The sequence below is a fragment of the Vitis riparia genome, chromosome 12 (genome assembly GCF_004353265.1).
Source record: "Vitis riparia cultivar Riparia Gloire de Montpellier isolate 1030 chromosome 12, EGFV_Vit.rip_1.0, whole genome shotgun sequence".
Classification (NCBI taxonomy): Eukaryota; Viridiplantae; Streptophyta; class Magnoliopsida; order Vitales; family Vitaceae; genus Vitis; species Vitis riparia.
The window spans coordinates 12,472,060-12,490,696 of NC_048442.1; the positions used below are offsets into that span (position 1 = coordinate 12,472,060).

The 18,637-nt window shown below is 34.9% G+C and overlaps 1 protein-coding gene and 1 long non-coding RNA gene across 2 annotated transcripts; both read left to right on the forward strand.

The window, feature by feature from the left end:
* The first annotated feature begins 1,609 nt into the window (after nt 1–1,609).
* Nucleotides 1,610–4,322, forward strand: LOC117926272 (laccase-14-like). The gene is made up of 6 exons (XM_034845358.1): nt 1,610–1,693; nt 1,813–1,964; nt 2,077–2,321; nt 2,929–3,057; nt 3,153–4,097; nt 4,192–4,322. Exons 1-6 carry the CDS (start codon nt 1,610–1,612, stop codon nt 4,320–4,322), a joined length of 1,686 nt encoding a protein of 561 aa, XP_034701249.1.
* Nucleotides 4,323–13,686: 9,364 nt separating this feature from the next.
* LOC117925817 lies at nt 13,687–15,210 on the forward strand. Its single transcript, XR_004653049.1, has 3 exons — nt 13,687–13,859; nt 14,327–14,387; nt 15,172–15,210. It is a non-coding gene; the product is annotated as an uncharacterized LOC117925817 (long non-coding RNA).
* Nucleotides 15,211–18,637: the final 3,427 nt, after the last annotated feature.

The window sequence follows — 18,637 nt, forward strand, 5'->3', positions numbered from 1 at the left end:
AGGCCAATGGCGTTTTCACTTCCAAACGGCCAGTGCTTTGCAACACCCAACCTTGCTCCTTCTCTTTTTTTATTTTTTATTTTTTATCCTTTTAAACTCCCAAAGCCATAATATATATATATATATATATATATATATATATATATATATATATATATATATATATATATAAATTCTTCCTTGTTTTCCAATCAATTTTATTTCATTACTATTATTTTATCTATTTAATTATTTTTTTTTCAAATTCACTTCAGTAATAAATTCTTAAACACAACCCAAAAATATTTTAATTTCCCACTATTTATTATTATCAATTTCAAATTATTTTATTTTATTTAATTTTTATTATTTTTTCAATAAGGTTTGATTTTTAACTTCCTAAGAAGTTTCCTACGGTAAAGTTGATGGGACACAAAATTCAACTCTCTCAATAGACCACTAAAATTCTTTGAATTTTACCAATTCAAATTCGACACGTGTTTTTTTGACTTTTCAACCATCACTAACTAGAAAAATTTTCAAACTTTAAATTCCCACATGGTCTAAAATACCCGGTTATTACATGCACTATAGGTTTGAAGGTTATTCACTTTTATAAAAGAAATTGTTAGTATATTCCTTATTGAGTCAAAGCTTACTACCTTTACTTTTGAAAACCCCTTTCAAGTACTCCATATGTAGATGATAATGAGTGATGATAGGGCTATGAAGCGTTATTGTTAGTTTAACTTTTGTTTATCCTTAAAGCCTTTGTTTGGACATTTTGATTTGGATTATATGTTATGTTTTAATTATCAGCTTAAATTGAACAAAATCAATATTTCATAGTTAAGTGAATCATTAAACTTCTTAGAAAGATAGTTTTAGTTCTATGAATTTACTTTGAAAGGAGAATCTATCTCTTTTGTCCATTTTGACTATTTAGTCATTTTGCATGTTTTACGTATCTATTGTATGTGCAAAATTGACATGGTTACCCTTGACCTTGGAGCATGGGGTGTTACACTTTCATTTTGAGTCTCTTTGTTTTATCACTCTTCAAAGATTTTAAATTTTGTTGCTTTATGTTTGGAGATAGGATTGGAGACAACTTTGAGAAAGAAAATAAAGTTAGTTTTAAGAAGACTAGGGAAGTGCGGAGTGTTTCATAGGGTTTCTTTTCACTAAAATTGGTTTCAGAAGAGAATAAGGAAGAAGTTGAAGTTCTCTATTTTTCTCGGTCACTTTTTGAGAGAAGTTGTCACTTTACGTAATAAAAAGTACAAAATATGAGAGAAAAGTGGAGGCTTAGAGTGAAACTAAATATGAAGGGGATATTTATAAAAATGGTCATATGAACTTTTGAAAGCATGAGGGTTATATTTACGGATAAGGGTGTTTATCTGACCCCTTTGAGAATATCCACATGCATTAAATTCTATTCCACATCCAAATTAAGGAAACCAAAAGCAATCTCAATTGTGTAAGGATCCATTTGGATTTTGTGCCAACCGCATGAAAAACACCTGGAGAAACAAATAAGGAAAGCAATTGAGAGAAGACAACCATAAAAAGGAAGAAGGCCATTCTGGACTTGAAACCACCTGATGCCATTAAGCAGCACTCTTCCATGGTGAAGGTGGTAGGGCTTTTTGTTCTTTATGCACTTCTGTTTTACAGTGCTAATGGAAAGACCCATCATCATACTTTTGTGGTATGTGCTTAGCTCTCTCTCTCTCTCTCTCTCTCTCTCTCTCTCCCCCTCTCCCTTTCTCTCAGACACAATTTCTGTCATTATCTCTATTTCATGGGTAAATTCTAATTCATTTGCAGGTGAAATCATCTTCATACACTCGACTGTGTACTACTAAGCACATCTTGACTGTGAATGGGAGATTTCCAGGGCCAACATTGAGAGCTCAAAAAGGGGATAAAATGATAATCAAGGTCTACAACAAAGGGGAACATAATATAACCCTCCACTGGTATATGCTCTTATAAATCCATATATGAGCCCCTAAATATAAGGCCATTTAAGTAGTTAAGAATATGTATATATATTGTGTAGTGGAGAATCATGGACGGAAAACTTTGCAGGCATGGAGTGAAACAACCAAGAAATCCATGGTCAGACGGACCTGCATATATCACTCAGTGCCCAATTCAGCCCAGAAAGAAGTACACTTACAGGATTCACTTCACTACAGAAGAAGGAACCATGTGGTGGCATGCACACCTCGGATGGACAAGAGCAACAGTTCATGGAGCAATTATCATTTATCCAAAGCGTGGATCCCTTTACCCCTTTCCCCACCCTCATGGAGAGGTTCTAATCATATTGGGTATGCTCTTTCACCCCCTTTCACGTTTTGTAAGAAAGAGTGATAGGAAAGAAAAATATTCGAAGTCAATAATTAAGAAGAAAGAAATTCATTGATTTACAAGTCTTTTCAGAACATTTTCTTTTGTCTCATATCCAAATGAAATTATGCATCTAGAAAAAACAAAGAAAGAACTAATCATCCTTCTCATTCGCATGGTAGGGGACTCGATCATTACCTTATATTTAGGGCTTAATCTCATGGCAAGGGAAATATTTTTAACAGTTCTATTTTTATTTATTGAAAATAGTAAGCAGTGTAGTTGACAAGTCAAAGATGATATAAAAGATGTCATAAAAGATGCCACGATTTGTATTTTTGTATATCTATCTATTACTGCAGCAGCTCATTAACATTGATAGACATACTGTCAGTATGTATATCAATGTTATATAGCACAAATGTGACTGTAAATGAGTTGCTATTTGAATTAACAATTGGTGGACCCTAATCCATTGATATCTTCATTAGATTTTAATTAACTAAATGATGCTGTGAGAAGCATGTATAAATAAAATTAAATAAATGAATCTTGGTGTCCTTTTTTACAGTGTCTTAATTCGTGCAGGAGAGTGGTGGAAGAAAGATGTAATGGAAATAGAAAGAAATGCAACTATTGCAGGAGGAGGACCACTAATCTCAGATGCCTATATGATAAATGGGCAACCGGGCGATCTCTATCCATGCTCCAAACCAGGTACAAATTTATCTGCTAAACAAACATTTCAGAGAAAGTGGTTAATTTTCTCACTAAAAGGAAAATGCCCAACTCTTTATCATTTCCTGTTCTAGGAACTTTTAAAGTGACAGTGGAGCATGGAAAAAGATACCTACTTCGGATAGTTAATGCGGTCATGAATGATAAACTCTTCTTTGCCATTGCAAAACACAAGATGAAATTGGTCGGAACAGATGGATGCTATACAAAACCATTGGAAACAAATTATATAATGATCACCCCTGGACAGTCCATGGATGTTCTTTTAGAAGCAAATCGTCATCCTAGTCTCTACTATATGGCTGCCAGTTCATATTTTACTATAGTAGACACTGAATTTGATAACACAATGACAACAGCTATCCTACAGTATAATGGCTTGTACCATCGATCTCCATCACCTCTAATGCCCCATCTCCCTGCTCACAACCAAACTCAGGCAGCAACAAGGTTCACAAAAAAGCTAAGAAGCCTGGCAAGTAAGGACCATCCAGCCAGAGTCCCATTAAAAGTAGACACCAAATTGTTTATCACGTTATCAATCAATCTAGTTAACTGCTCTAGTAAACCTTGTGAGGGTCCCTATGGTAAACGATTTTCTGCTAGTTTGAATAACATCAGTTTCATCACCCCATCCATAGACGTGCTCCGTGCTTACTATTACGGACTTGATGGTGTTTTTGATAAGGATTTTCCAAGTAAACCGCCCAATGCTTTTAATTACACAGGCAATAATCTGCCTCAGAATCTGTTGACACCGGATTTTAGGACTAAAGTCACTGTCCTCAAGTATAATGCAAGGGTCGAGCTGATTTTGCAGGGGACTAATGTGTTTGAAGGTGACAATCATCCATTTCATTTACATGGCTACAGTTTTTATGTTGTTGGCTGGGGTTTTGGCAATTTCAATCCTAGAAGAGATCCCTTAAGGTTTAATCTTATTGACCCACCAGAGCAGACTACGGTTGGAGTTCCTCGGAATGGATGGGTTGCCATCAGATTTAGGGCAGATAACCCGGGTGAGTTATAATACATATGTACATCCATTCTAAATAATGTCCCTTGGTGTTTCAATTTTTATTTTTTATTTTTCTAACTAGTATTACTTTGCAGGAGTATGGATGATGCATTGCCATATTGAGGATCATCAGGAGTGGGGAATGAAGTCTGTTTTTGTGGTAAAAGATGGTGCCAATCCTCAAGCTCAAATTCTTCCTCCTCCTCATGATTTACCTGAATGTTGAGAGTTGAAAGCAGTCATCATGTAAATACATTGAAATAAATCTATCTATGTTCATGTCAAGATTAAGGTAGTGTTTGTTTTTTGGCGGAATAGAAAATATCAAATATCAATCAATATAAGTAAAGTAAACTTGTTATCAATAGGTTCTATTTAGTTATATTAGTCGATATCAGTAGATTACTTTCAATTGAATAGAAAAAACCAAATATTCAGTAAAAAAATAAATACCACCTAAGTCTAGTTCTTTTAACTGCATTTAAGTGAATTAATCAGCAATACCCTGAGGCTGTTTGGTTCATCATTGGTAATTGACGAGGAATATCTCCCTTTTAATGCAAGGACAATCAGGACCATGCATAATAGACTTTCACAGTGTCACTCAACTGACATATGTTGGTATTTTAAACGAAGACTAGTCCAATTAAAATGTTTCAATCTAATAACTAGTACTAATCCTAGGACAAGATAAGATACATTCATGACTAGTCCCTAGTCCAATCTTGACTAAAATTCTCTCAGTATATCACTATACTATCAAAATATTATAGCGCCATATCCCACTTTGACAGGATTAACATCATTTAAATTTTATCAAAACAAAGCAATGTTTGGAGTAATTAGGCTAAAAACAATAAAATAACTATAAGAAGAAAGTAAAGAAGAAAAATTATAAAGGAAAAATGTTCTTTCCTCTCATCATTTATTTAATTAAATTATTACAAAATTAACCCTTATTTACAATATTCACACTTAACAAAATAAGAACTCTTAAAAACCAAAAAAAAAAAAAAAAAAAAGGGAAACCTTATAAGGATTACTTAAATACAAAATTTAAATTAAAAAGTATTATAATTGGCTTTTAGAAATCAAATCAAATTATAATTTATTGAAAATTCTCAAATTCAAGTTTACTTTATAACATACCCTTAAAACTTGATTTGTAACTTCAAGTGGCATTCTTAGCTTTCAATTTTTGTTTTTTTTTAATCCATCTACTAATTTTGCATTCTTCCTCTTAAAAGTGATTTGAGATCTCATGTTATTCTTTCTTATTGCTTTTGTTTCCTTCTATAGAACATCTTTACATCTTTTATCTTGCTTTGCTTCTTCAAATTAAACTTATTGGTTTGCAATTCACAAAAATACAAAAAATGTTAGATTTTTTTATTATTTATTTATTTTTATTTTCTCATAAAGCTCTTCTACATAGACTCTTGAAATATGGTATTCTTTCTATTGAGCTTGCCCATAAAGATGATCTTGGATCCTCGTAAGTTGATGGAGGTGGTGGCATAGGTGGAATACGCAGTGATGGCTACAAGCTTGTAGCCTTTTGTTGTTTATTCTTTTTCCTTAAAAGAGGAATATCATTGTTGTCTTCTTGGTCACCTCAATCTCTAGCTTGTTTCTTTTTCATTAAACTTGTTTCTTTAAAGAAAACCATTTCTTTCAAGCTTAAGCTATAACCTATGAAAATATATTTTTCACCTTAACTTCTATCATTTTTTATCTAGCATATGAACATATGCAATGCTTTCAAATAGTCCTAAATGTGAAATACCTAACTTCCTTTCATTCGAATCTTGTTGTGGTGTTTTATTTTATAAAATTGATTAGAAGAATAATCTGAAAAATAAATTGCATAGTCAACTTCTTCGTATAAAATTCTTTAATCATTTTTAATTATTTTTAAACATACTTTACATCATGTTAAAAAAAGTTTTATTTTTTTTTTCGAGTATTCCATTTGGTTGTGGATAATATGAAATAGTAAAATCTGGACAAATCCTATAATTTTTAGAATATTCTTCAAATTCTTTTGATGTGAATCTGCCTATTCTATTAGATTTTGTTATCTTTGTATTATAACCACTTTCTTTTTTTCACTAAGTGTTTGAAATCCCTTGAAAAAAATAAATATTTTAATTTGTTTTTAAAGAAACATCCAAGTTTTTCTACTAAAATCACCAATAAAGAGTAAAAAATATTTATTCTTACAAAAGAGTTTGGATGATTGGGCCACATAGATCTACATGAATAAGTTTGAGAAGTTTCTTTGCTTTTGTAGTTACTTTCTTTGAAAAAAAAATTTCAAATGTGTTTTCCAAATAAGAATCCTTTATATAATTTATTTGTGTGAGCTATGAAGGATAATCCTTTCACTATTTTTTTTTTTTCAATAATTTCAATCCTCTAAAATTAAAATATCTAAATGTTAGTGTCAAATAGAAGAAGGATTAACAAATATCATAAGGTATTATGAAGAATTAACAAAACACTTAAAAACAAGGGAAAACCTTGAATCCCAAGAGACTTTAGATTCTACTTGTCACGCCCCAAGACCCACTCCAAGGGCATGACGGTCATTTCACACTTCAAACCCGAAGGCTTATAGTGTAACCTGACCCAAACAATTATCTTGTAATTGAAAGTTACCAATTACCAAATACCTATTCAGAGTAGCGGAACAAAATCTAAAATCCTCAAAATTCAATTTCAAAACTAAACATCCACTATCCAAAATCCATTGTCCAAATATTTGCAAACTTAAACAATTCAAGTACTAGAACAAATTTCAAAATCTCCAAAACTCAACTTTGATCTAACATAAAATTTGAAGAATCAATATCCAAATAACTTCCAAATACCAAAAGATCCAAATGAACACAACTAACAGTTAAACAAAATCCAATATAAAATCCTAAGTCAAATCCTAATGATGACCATTCCTCAGCCTAGCCATCACTCCTCACCCGAGCTAAGGGTACCTGAAAAGTAGTCAACAAATGGGAATGAGCTCACAGCCCAATAAAGAACATTAATGCAGTCCATGGATCAAACATTTCAAACTCACTTGCAAAATAGGAGATATTGTAATCAATCATTTTCATAAAGCTATGAGTAATTTTTTTTTTTTTTTTTTTTTGCCAATACATTCAAAATTTCTAACTGTATGCATTTATTTCTAATTCAAACAATTTCATATCAAATTCAGTCAAAACATTCCAATAATTTATTTACTCTGGTCATCAAACATCAAAGAGTGCCCAATTAGGTGGGACTTTTCAAATGGGTGGCTAGCCTCAAATTGTTCCTTTAAGGTGGATGGAACCAAACACTACTAGTACTAGTAACCTCTAACCGAAACCCCTAGAGGTTGGGGTTCAAATCAATTACATTCCCCACCAAGAAATGTAAAGGTCAACTATTATATCCCATTGACAAGGGCCAAACAAACCAGAGTCAAATATTTATTTCATTTATTCAAATTTACAACATATAATATCTCCACATTTATTTGTCAAAAACATAATATAAAATTCTAACATACTTTTTATGCAAAACATGTTTGATCCATGCATAAAATGGAATATAACTCAAACATTTTCAAATAATGTATATATATATATATATATATATATATATATATATATATATATATATATATATAATGTTTCAAAAAAGAATTTAACAACTGCATTAATTTCCCTTACCTCAAAAGAAGTCCTCAAAAACTTTGGAGAGAAAATAATCCTGAAAAGCTACTTTCACCTAACAAAATATAAGAGGAATAACTATTACTATTTATCTATAATTTAATTAATCTATTCCTTATTGAAATAAATTAATAAATTCCCAATTTGTTTCTAATAACACAAAGCCCTGCCATTATTAAATAATACAGTACTTAATGCTCAAGTACCCATCAAAGTCTAACAATACGGAGTCCTACTACTATTAAATATTACATACCGAAGTATCCATCAAAGCCTAATAATAGGGTATGTGAAAATCCACCAACTAGAGTTCAACCATGAAATCCTTACAAAAAAAAAAAAAGTTGATGCACAGTTCCCACACGCATGCAACCAGTGCACACGCGTTTTTTTTTTTTTTTAAAACTCAAGATCTCCCAAATTCCAACAATAAATCAAAATCTTAAATTTTCACTATTTGATATTAAAACGAAATAAAAATAATAATAATAAACTAACCCTAATCTAAATCGAAATCTTCACAGGAATCTTTTTTTTTTTTTTCAAAAAAAACATAAGATCTCCCCAATTCCAATAATAAATCGAAATCTTAAATTTTCACTATTTGATATTAAAACGAATTAAAAAAAATAAACTAACCCTAATCTAGATTTGGGGTTTTCCAAAAAAATATATCTAATGTGCTTGAAATTAACTAATGAATCTAAAATAATAATCTAGGGGTTAGAATCTTACCTATAGAGGTTTGTTCTTCAAACCTTGAAATCTGACCTCAACTTCACGTTCTCTGGAAACTCTCTACGAATAGGAATACCATTAAAAAAAAAGAATAGGAAGAAGAGAATTTTCTATTTATACCTAGGGTATTATTCGTAAAATTACCTTTTCACCCCTCTTCCATTTTATTAAATTAATTAATTAATTAATTTAATATCATTATTAAGAATTTCCTAAATTACCTTTTAAAAAGAAAACTTGGGCGTTACATCCTCCCCTCCTTAACAAAAGTTTAGTCCTCTAAACTAGACATACCTGAGTCTTGAAATAATTGAGGATGCTTTTCTCTCATCTCTTCTTCTAACTCCCAAGTGGCTTCTCGAATACTATGATTGCTCCACTGGACCTTTACCAACTTGACAATAGTATGTCGTAGTACCTTGTCCATCACATCCACAATTTGAACGGGTATCTCTTCATAGGTCAAGTCCTCAGAAATTTGAATAGGCTCCAACTCCACAACATGAGAGGGATCAAAAACATATTTCCTCAAGGTCGAAACATGGAATACATTATGAATCTTAGATAGACTTGGGGGCAAGGCCACTTTATAAGCCAAAGTGCCTACTCTTTCTAATGCCTCAAATGGTCCCACAAAACGAGGATTGAGTTTCCCTTTTCTTCCAAATCTCATTATAGACTTCATAGGTGAAACTTTCAAGAAAACATGATCACCCACCTCAAACTCCAAATCTTGTCTGCGATTATCAGCATAACTCTTTTGTCTACTTTGTGCTGCTTTTAATCTTTCCTTAATTAAAGAGACTTTTTCAACAGTTAACTGCACAAGTTCAGACCCCAAAAGTTTCTTCTCTCCAACATCATCCCAACAAATAGGAGATCGACATCTTCTACCATACAACGCCTCAAAAGGTTCCATCCCAATGCTAGCTTGAAAGCTATTATTATAGGTAAACTCCACTAGGGGCAAATAATCATCCCAATTACCTTTTAGGTCCAAAGCACAAGCTCTCAACAAATCTTCCAAGACCTGAATTACCCTCTCTGATTGACCATCGGTCTACGGATGAAAAACTGTAACACCTAGTACTAATGAATTAATTAGGCAATAATGATTATTTTAGTACTTAACTTTAAGCTTGCTTAATTAGATGTTAAAACTAGTTTAGTGTTAATCATGTTTAATTATGAATTAAACTTTGATTAAGGTTAAGTGGGATTAGCTAATGATCTAAGCATGCTTATTAGGTTCTTAGGGACTGATTAGGGTTATGAAAACCAAAAGGACTAATGGGCAATTATGGGTTTTATTTTTGATAACTTGAAGGACTAAAGTGCAAAATTGGGAAATTGGAGTTGGTGGAATGCCACCTCCTACTTGGGTGGATTGGTGGCAGCCATGTGGGCCTTGGTGGAAGGTATGATCTTATGTTTTAGCACTTGGGCACATGTTTTATTTGATCCAGGAGCTACCCACTCTTTTATTTCTGCATCATTTGCCTCCATGCTAGACATAGAATTTGTTCCCCTTCATTGTTCATTATGTGTTGAGACTCCTATGGGTGGTAAGGTGGAAACCAAGTGGGTATGTCATGCTTGTGTACTTTATATTGGGGGTCTTGAAGTTACAATGGATCTGGTTCTTCTTAATATTTCATCGTTTGATGTAATTGTGGGGATGGATTGGCTTGCCCGACATCATGCTGTGTTAGATTGTTATTTGAAGAAAGTAACATTCCAAACCTCTTCTGGTTCATATATGAGTTTCTATGGTGATAGAAGGCTTACATTTATTCCACTAATTCGAAATCTGGATGACAAGTGGTCAAGAAAGGATGGCGGACACTATTTTCTTTTTAATATGAAGGGAGAAGGCAGAAAGATGACAACTATAGATTGTATTCCAATGGTTTGTGAATTTGCTGACGTTTTTCCTAAAGAATTGCCATGTTTACCTCCTCACAGAGAGATGGATTTTTCTATTGAATTGTATCCAGGTACAGATCCAATATCAATAGCTCCATATAGGATGGCTCCAGTTGAACTTAAGGAATTGAACATTCAGTTGCAGGAGTTGCAAACTAAAGGGTTTATTCGGCCTAGTACCTCACCTTGGGGTGCTCCAGTATTGTTTGTAAAGAAGAAGGATGGATCCTTGCGGTTATGTGTGGATTACAGAAAATTGAACAGAGTTACAGTGAAAAACAAATATCCGCTACCTCGGATTGATGACTTATTTGACCAGTTATGTGGGGCTTGCTATTTTTCAAAGATTGATTTAAGATCTGGTTATCATCAGTTGAGGGTACGAGAAGCAGATATTCCAAAGACTGCATTTCGTACAAGGTATGGGCATTATGAATTTGTGGTCATGCCGTTTGGGTTAACTAATGCTCCAGCTGCATTCATGGACATGATGAATCGTATCTATCGGCCTTATTTGGATCTTTTTGTGGTGGTATTTGTGGATGATATTTTGATATATTCTAAGAGTAGAGAAGAGCACGGTCACCATTTGCATATGGCACTTCAAACACTTAGAGAAAACCAGTTATATGCCAAATTGGAGAAATGTGACTTTTGGCTGCAGGAAATTCAATTTTTAGGGCACATGGTTTCTCAAGAGGGTATCTCAGTGGATCCAACAAAAGTGGAAGCTGTGACAAAGTGGGAAAGACCTAAGAATGTTTTTGAAGTACGTAGTTTTCTTGGGCTAGCTGGGTACTACAGAAGGTTTGTTGAAAACTTTTCTCGAATTGCTTGCCCAATGACTAGATTGACACGCAAGGGAGTGAACTTTGATTGGAATGATAGGTGTGAAGAATCCTTTCAAGAGCTAAAAAGGAGACTAACAACAGCGCCGGTGCTAATTACTCCTATTAGTGGCGAAAGATACACAGTTTATTGTGATGCTTCAAGAAATGGCTTGGGATGTGTTTTGATGCAAAGAGGAAGAGTGGTTGCTTATGCTTCTAGGCAATTGAAGAACCATGAGCAGAACTATCCTACACATGATCTCGAACTCGCAGCAATAGTCTTTGCTTTAAAGTTATGGAGACATTACTTATATGGTGAAATTTTTGAAGTGTTTTCAGATCACAAAAGTTTGAAGTATATTTTCTCTCAAAAAGATCTGAATGCAAGGCAAAGGAGATGGATGGAAACCCTTGAAGATTTTAACTTTACTTTGCAGTATCATCCAGGAAAAGCTAATGTGGTTGCTGATGCCCTAAGTAGAAAGGCTCAATGTGTGTTATCTGGGTTGGTGGTTTATGAGTGGAAAATGTATGATTACATTAGTGAATTCAATCCTTGGTTTGATGTACATGATTCTGGTGCATGTTTTTGTACTTTGGTAGCCCAGCCAACAATATTGCAGAAGGTTATTGAAGCTCAAAGAAAAGATACAAAGTTAGAGGGCATACGCTCTCGAATCATGGGAGGTGACGCAGTAGAAGGTTGGAACATACATTCTAACGGTGGGATTCATTTCTTGAATAAACTTTGTGTTCCTAATGATGCTCAGGTGAAGGAGGAGGTAATGAAGGAAGCTCATCATTCTCGATTCACAGTACACCCTGGAGAAACTAAAATGTACCATGATTTGAAGCGTTAATATTGGTGGCAGGGTATGAAGCGAGATATATCTCAATTCGTTTCCAAGTGTTTAACATGTCAACAAGTGAAAGTTGAACATCAGAAACCAGCAGGGTTGTTACAACCACTACCTATAGCAGAATGGAAGTGGGATCATGTGACAATGGACTTTGTGACAGGGTTGCCAAGAACTCCCCAAAGTAAGGATAGTGTATGGGTGATAGTTGATAGATTAACGAAATCAGCACATTTCTTACCAATGAGGATCACTGATTCAGTAATTGTGTTGAGTAAATTATATGTGAAAGAAATTGTGAGGTTGCACGGGGTACCACTCTCTATTGTTTCAGATAGAGATCCCAGATTTACATCGCAATTTTGGCAGTCCTTACAAAAAGCCTTGGGAACTGAAATCAGATTGAGTTCAGCATTTCATCCTCAAACTGATGGACAATCAGAGAGAGTTATTCAGATTTTAGAAGATATGTTACGAGCATGTGTGATGGATTTTAAAGGAAATTGGGTGGAACATTTACCTTTGATTGAGTTTGCGTACAATAACAGCTTCCAAAGCAGTATTGGAATGGCACCATATGAAGCACTGTATGGGAGGCCTTGTAGATCTCCTATGTGTTGGATGGAATCTGGTGAAGCTAGTCTGATTGGGCCAGAATTGGTGCAAGAGACTACTGACAAGATTCGAGTAATACGTGATAGGTTATTGGCAGCACAAAGTAGACAGAAAAGTTATGTTGATCAGAGAAGGAGACCCCTAGAATTCCGGATAGGAGATCACGTGTTTTTATGTGTAACACCAAGGAAAGGCGTACTTCGATTTGGAAAAAGGGGAAAGCTTGCTCCAAGATATGTTGGGCCCTTTGAAATCCTTCAAAAGATTGGAGAGGTAGCATACAAATTAGCCTTACCGCCACAGCTATCAGGTATACATGATGTGTTCCATGTTTCCATGTTGCGGAAGTATGAGCCTGATACCACACATGTACTAGATTGGCAAGATTTGAATTTGCAAGAAGATGTAACGTATGAGGAAGGGCCGAGACAGATTTTAGATAAGAAAGAGAAGGTACTCCGAACCAAAACTATACCTCTAGTGAAAGTGTCATGGGATCATCATGGAGTGGAAGGAGCTACATGGGAGCTGGAATCAGATATGAGAAACAAGTACCTGGAACTCTTTACAGGTTCGCTTTTGTAAATTTCGAGGACGAAATTTTTGTTAGGGGGAGAGGATGTAACACCTAGTACTAATGAATTAATTAGGCAATAATGATTATTTTAGTACTTAACTTTAAGCTTGCTTAATTAGATGTAAAAACTAGTTTAGTGCTAATCATGTTTAATTATGAATTAAACTTTGATTAAGGTTAAGTGGGATTAGCTAATGATCTAAGCATGCTTATTAGGTTCTTAGGGACTGATTAGGGTTATGAAAACCAAAAGGACTAATGGGCAATTATGGGTTTTATTTTTGATAACTTGAAGGACTAAAGTGCAAAATTGGGAAATTGGAGTTGGTGGAATGCCACCTCCTACTTGGGTGGATTGGTGGCAGCCATGTGGGCTGCCACCTCGTGCTTGGGTGCAAGGAGACCCTTTATAAGGGGGCTGCAGCTCGTTTTGCACCATTTCACCTGCAGCAACTTGGGTTAGAGAGAGAATCTAGAGAGAGAAAGTGTAGATTTGAGGTAAGCAAGTTGTTTAATTTTGTAATTTTCATTTATTTTGGTTCCTAATGGTATGTTGAAAAGAATTAACGGTAAAAAATTGTGTAAAAGTTGAGTATAATTAGCTATAAACCCGTTTTAGTTAAGAATCACAATTAATTAAAGATTAAAGTATTTTAAGTTAAGTATTTTATTAATGGTAAGATCAGCATAAATCTTTGTTTAATTTGGTTTGATTGAAAAATAGATTAGTAAACATGTGATGAATTGGGTTATTTGGACACTTGGGATTTGTTAATAGGTTAGGCTTTAAGAAAATCAAAAGAATTGGTGTTTGGTAATTAATTAGGGAAATTAATATGCATTGTAAATATTGTTTAATTCAATTCAAATTTGATTTGAAAACATGTAGGTTATAGATTAGAGAATGTGAGAATTAAAAATTTGCAACAATAAACTAAAACCTAAATTATGTTGTTTCATTTCAGTTCCTCGTAATAGGCAAAGATCGCCTACTTAGAAGAAACACAAAAAGGAAGTCGGTGTAAGGTAGGGAATTTTATGCTATTCTATGGTGTATTTGATTTCTTTCCTTGAATTATTTGTTGGAATTTCATGTTATTTCTATGATTTCATAAAATGTTTTAAAGTGTCATTGCATCTTGTTTTATTGCATTGAGATGTTACCATGATATTGGAACGTATATTGGTATGAAGATTCATGGGTTGTGTGGTCGAAATGGTTCATGGTGGGGTTGCATTGCAAGAAGGATATGGAGTTATCACAGATGATATTCAGAGGATTTATTGATGGCGAAGTGCTTATGTGATGCTACAGGCCTTATCATTTGATATATTGTTTATGTGGGACCGTGGGTCCTTAGGTGAAAGTCCCTAAAGCCCTCGAGGAAGACACTCCGATGTGGGTGTATGGGGTTGGTCCTGCCCCTGGGTTTTAGTCCCTAAAGACACGGGGTTGGTCCTGCCCTTGGGTATGAGTCCCAAAAGACACGGGGTATGACTTGCCCTTGGGTGATGTCCCAGAATAGTCATTATTATATTGATCGAGTTTCTTATGGAGCATTGTATCTGCTGTGTAGATTGTTGGGAGTCAGCAATTTATCAGTTGTGAAAGGATGGATGGGGAAAAGCAATGATGAAACCAACAAACACATGCATACATGTTTGACATGATTACACATTTGTTAATGGTTATGAAATGTTTATCATGCATGCTATTAAACGTTTAATTCATGGTTTTTAAGGGTATACTTAGGATGGTTATAAACTTTCCTACTGAGTTGTGAACTCACCCTATCCCTTCCACCTCTAGATGCAGGTCAGAAGACCTATGCAGGAAATGATGCTTGAGTAATGCTTTACTGTGATTGGATGTTGTTTGCTCATATTGAAAGTCTTTTGAGGCCATGCCTTTTGTATCAAGACTAAACCTTTTGTTGGAATGATGTAATGTATATATTTGTCATATACACTTGTAGTATGGGCTACCCGTAGTAAACAATGGGGCTTGGTATATGTAAATTAATGTTGTACAAGTTTCTTTTGTGAAACAAAACATATTTTGTTAACTTAATAGTCACAATGTTTAATACAGGATGTACTCTTTATAACAGGTTTTCCATATCCTCTTTTTGAACAAATTCAAGTAGGAACTCTACATTTAAATTTTTGAGAGCACTTATATTGTATTTGAGTATCAATTGTTTAGTTGAAGAATAAATAATAATAATAAAAAAAATTTGGGGTGTGACAAAAACAGTACTAAAACTCAACTTAGTACCTAATGCTTTCTGTAAACTATGCCAAAATCTGGAAGTGAAACGAGGATCTCTGTCAGATACTATAGAAACAGGTACACCATGCATTCTCACAATCTCCTCAATATAAAGAGAAGCCAAACGATCCATAGAAAAATTAACTTTCATAGGCAGAAAATGAGCAGACTTTGTCAATCGATCAACAATCACCCAAATTGCATTATTGCCCCCTAAGGTCCTTGGTAACCCAGTCACAAAATCCATAGTAATATGTTCCCATTTCCACTCTGGAATAGAAAGTGGTTGCAAAAACCCTGCTGGTCGTTGATGTTCAACTTTCACTTATTGACACACCAAACACTGAGCCACAAATTGCACAATATCTCGCTTCATTCCTGACCCCAATAATTCTATCTCAAATCTTTGTACATTTTTGTCCCTCCTGGGTGGATCACAAGCCTAGAACAATAAGCTTCCTCCAAAAGCTCTCTCTTTAAGTCTCCATCATTTGGGACACAAATTCTAGTCCTAAACCTCAAAACCCTATCATCTGATAAAACAAAGTCAAGCTTACTACCCTTTTTAACATCTTCCATAAGTTGCACTAAATTCAAATCATTCTTTTGTAGGGCCTTAATTCTCCCAACTAAGTCTGGCTGCACTCTAAAGTTCGCCACAAGAGCTCCCAAGTCTAAAACTCTGATATGAACTTGTAAACTCCTCAAATCTCCCAATAATTGCCTCTGACAACCTTTAATAGCTGCTAAGGAACTAACGGATTTCCTACTGAAGGTGTCAACCACAACATTCGCTTTTCCTGGGTGATATTGAATAATGCAGTCATAGTCTTTAAGTAGTTCAATCCACTTCCTCTGTCTCATGTTCAACTCCTTTTGGGAAAATAAATACTTCAAGCTCTTATGATCTATGAATATCTCACAAGTTTCACCAAAAAGAAAATGTCTCCAGATCTTAAGTGCAGAAACCACTGTAGCTAACTCCAAATCATGAGTAGGATAATTTCGTTCATAAGGCTTCAATTGCCTAGAAGCATAAGCTACAACTTTCCCATGTTACATAAGAACACAACCCAAACCCCGATGAGAGGCATCACTATACACCACAAACCCTCCTGAACCTGAAGGGATAGTCAAAATAGGAGCTGTCACCAATATGTTCTTTAACTCTTGGAAACTACATTCACAATCATCAGACCACTCAAACTTAACCCCTTTCTGAGTCAAACTAGTTAGAGGTAGGGCAATCTCAGAGAACCCCTCAATAAACCACCTATAATAACCAGCCATTCCCAAGAAACTTCGAATCTCTGTCACAGTAGTAGGTCTTCTCCCATTTGACACAGCATCTACATTTCCAGGATCAATTGAGATGCCATTCTTGGACACCACATGCCCAAGGAAAGAAACTTTGTCTAACCAAAACTCACACTTCTTGAGTTTAGCATACAATTGCTTATCTCTGAGAGTTTGTAATACAATACTCAAATGACGCTCATGCTCCTCCCTACTCTTTGAGTACACCAAAATATCATCTATAAAAACTACCACAAACTGATCTAGATAGGGCTTGAATACCCTATTCATTAAGTCCATAAAAGCAGCAGGTGCATTAGTCAAACCAAAAAGCATAACCAAAAACTCATAATGCCCATATCTAGTCCGAAAAGCAGTCTTAGGTACATCTTCACCTCTAATCCTTAATTGATGATAACCAGACCGAAGATCAATCTTAGAGAACACACAAACACCCTGAAGTTGATCAAACAAATCATTAATCCGAGGAAGGGGATACCTGTTCCTCACTGTCACCTTATTCAACTCTCTATAATCAATGCAGAGTCTCATAGATCCACTCTTTTTCTTTACAAATAAAACAGGAGCTCCCCAAGGTGAAACACTAGGCCTAATGAAGCCCTTCTCCAACAACACTAGGCCTAAGGTGCCATCCTATAAGGGGCTTTAGAGATAGGAGTTGTCCCTGGTGCCAAATCAATGGTGAACTCCACCTCCCTCTCTAGTGGTAAGCCAGGTAGATCCTCTAGAAAGACATCAGGATAGTCTCTTACAATGGGTATGTCTTCCAACTTTAAATCATTTTCCTCATTCACAACATAAGCTAAAAAGCCTTGACAGCCTTTCCTGAGCAAAGAACTAGCTCATAAGGCTGAGATCACACGCAGTGGTTTGTCCACATGCTTCCCCTCAAAACTAAAATCAGGCTGACCGGGAATGCTAAAAATCACTCTTTTCCCAAAACAATCAACAGAAGCATGATAAGAAGCTAACCAATCCATCCCCAAAATCACATCAAAATCTTGAAGGTCCAGAAGTACTAAGTCAACTGTCATCTCTCTATACCCAATCATCACACAACAATCTCTAATTATTTTATTAAGCACAACAGAATCTCCCAAAGGAGTAGCAACAAATAAATCAAAGTCCATATTATCAATCGGCAAACCCAACAAACCAGCAAAAGATACGGAAACAAAAGAGTGTGTTGATCCAGGATCAATTAAGGCTCTAGCAAATAAGGTGTGAATTCGAAGAGTACCTGTCACTACATCAGACGTAGCCTGAGCATCTCTATGAGTCATAGCAAATACCCGCCCTTGAGCCCTGGGCTTCTGTCTATCATCTTTATTCTCCTTCTTAGGCTTCCCAAATATAAACTTCCTACTCCCTGGACAATCCCGAACCATATGTCCCTATTTTCTACAACCAAAGCAAGCCCCTGTCTCTCTATAGCATGGCCTACCCCCATGCTTCTTGCCACAAATAGGACAAATCCCATCTAAATTTTGTGTTGCTTTTCCTTTATTCTGATTTCTACTTGGAGCATACCTTTTCTGTGCTTGGTTACCATGAGCACCATTATTTCTATTCTTCTTCCTTTGTTGTTCCCTATACTGGTGAAGCTCTTCATTATCCTTCTCTGCAATAAGGGTTCTGTCTACCACCTCTGAATAAACACTAAGCTTCAAAATTGATATCTTATTCT

Excerpts from the sequence above, each read along its gene's own strand:
- LOC117926272 (XM_034845358.1), top strand. The coding sequence starts at position 1,610 with ATGGTGAAGGTGGTAGGGCTTTTTGTTCTTTATGCACTTCTGTTTTAC. Across the intron at positions 2,322-2,928 it reads AGAGGTTCTAATCATATTGG|GAGAGTGGTGGAAGAAAGAT; the intron begins GTATGCTCTTTC and ends TAATTCGTGCAG. Across the intron at positions 3,058-3,152 it reads CTATCCATGCTCCAAACCAG|GAACTTTTAAAGTGACAGTG; the intron begins GTACAAATTTAT and ends TTCCTGTTCTAG.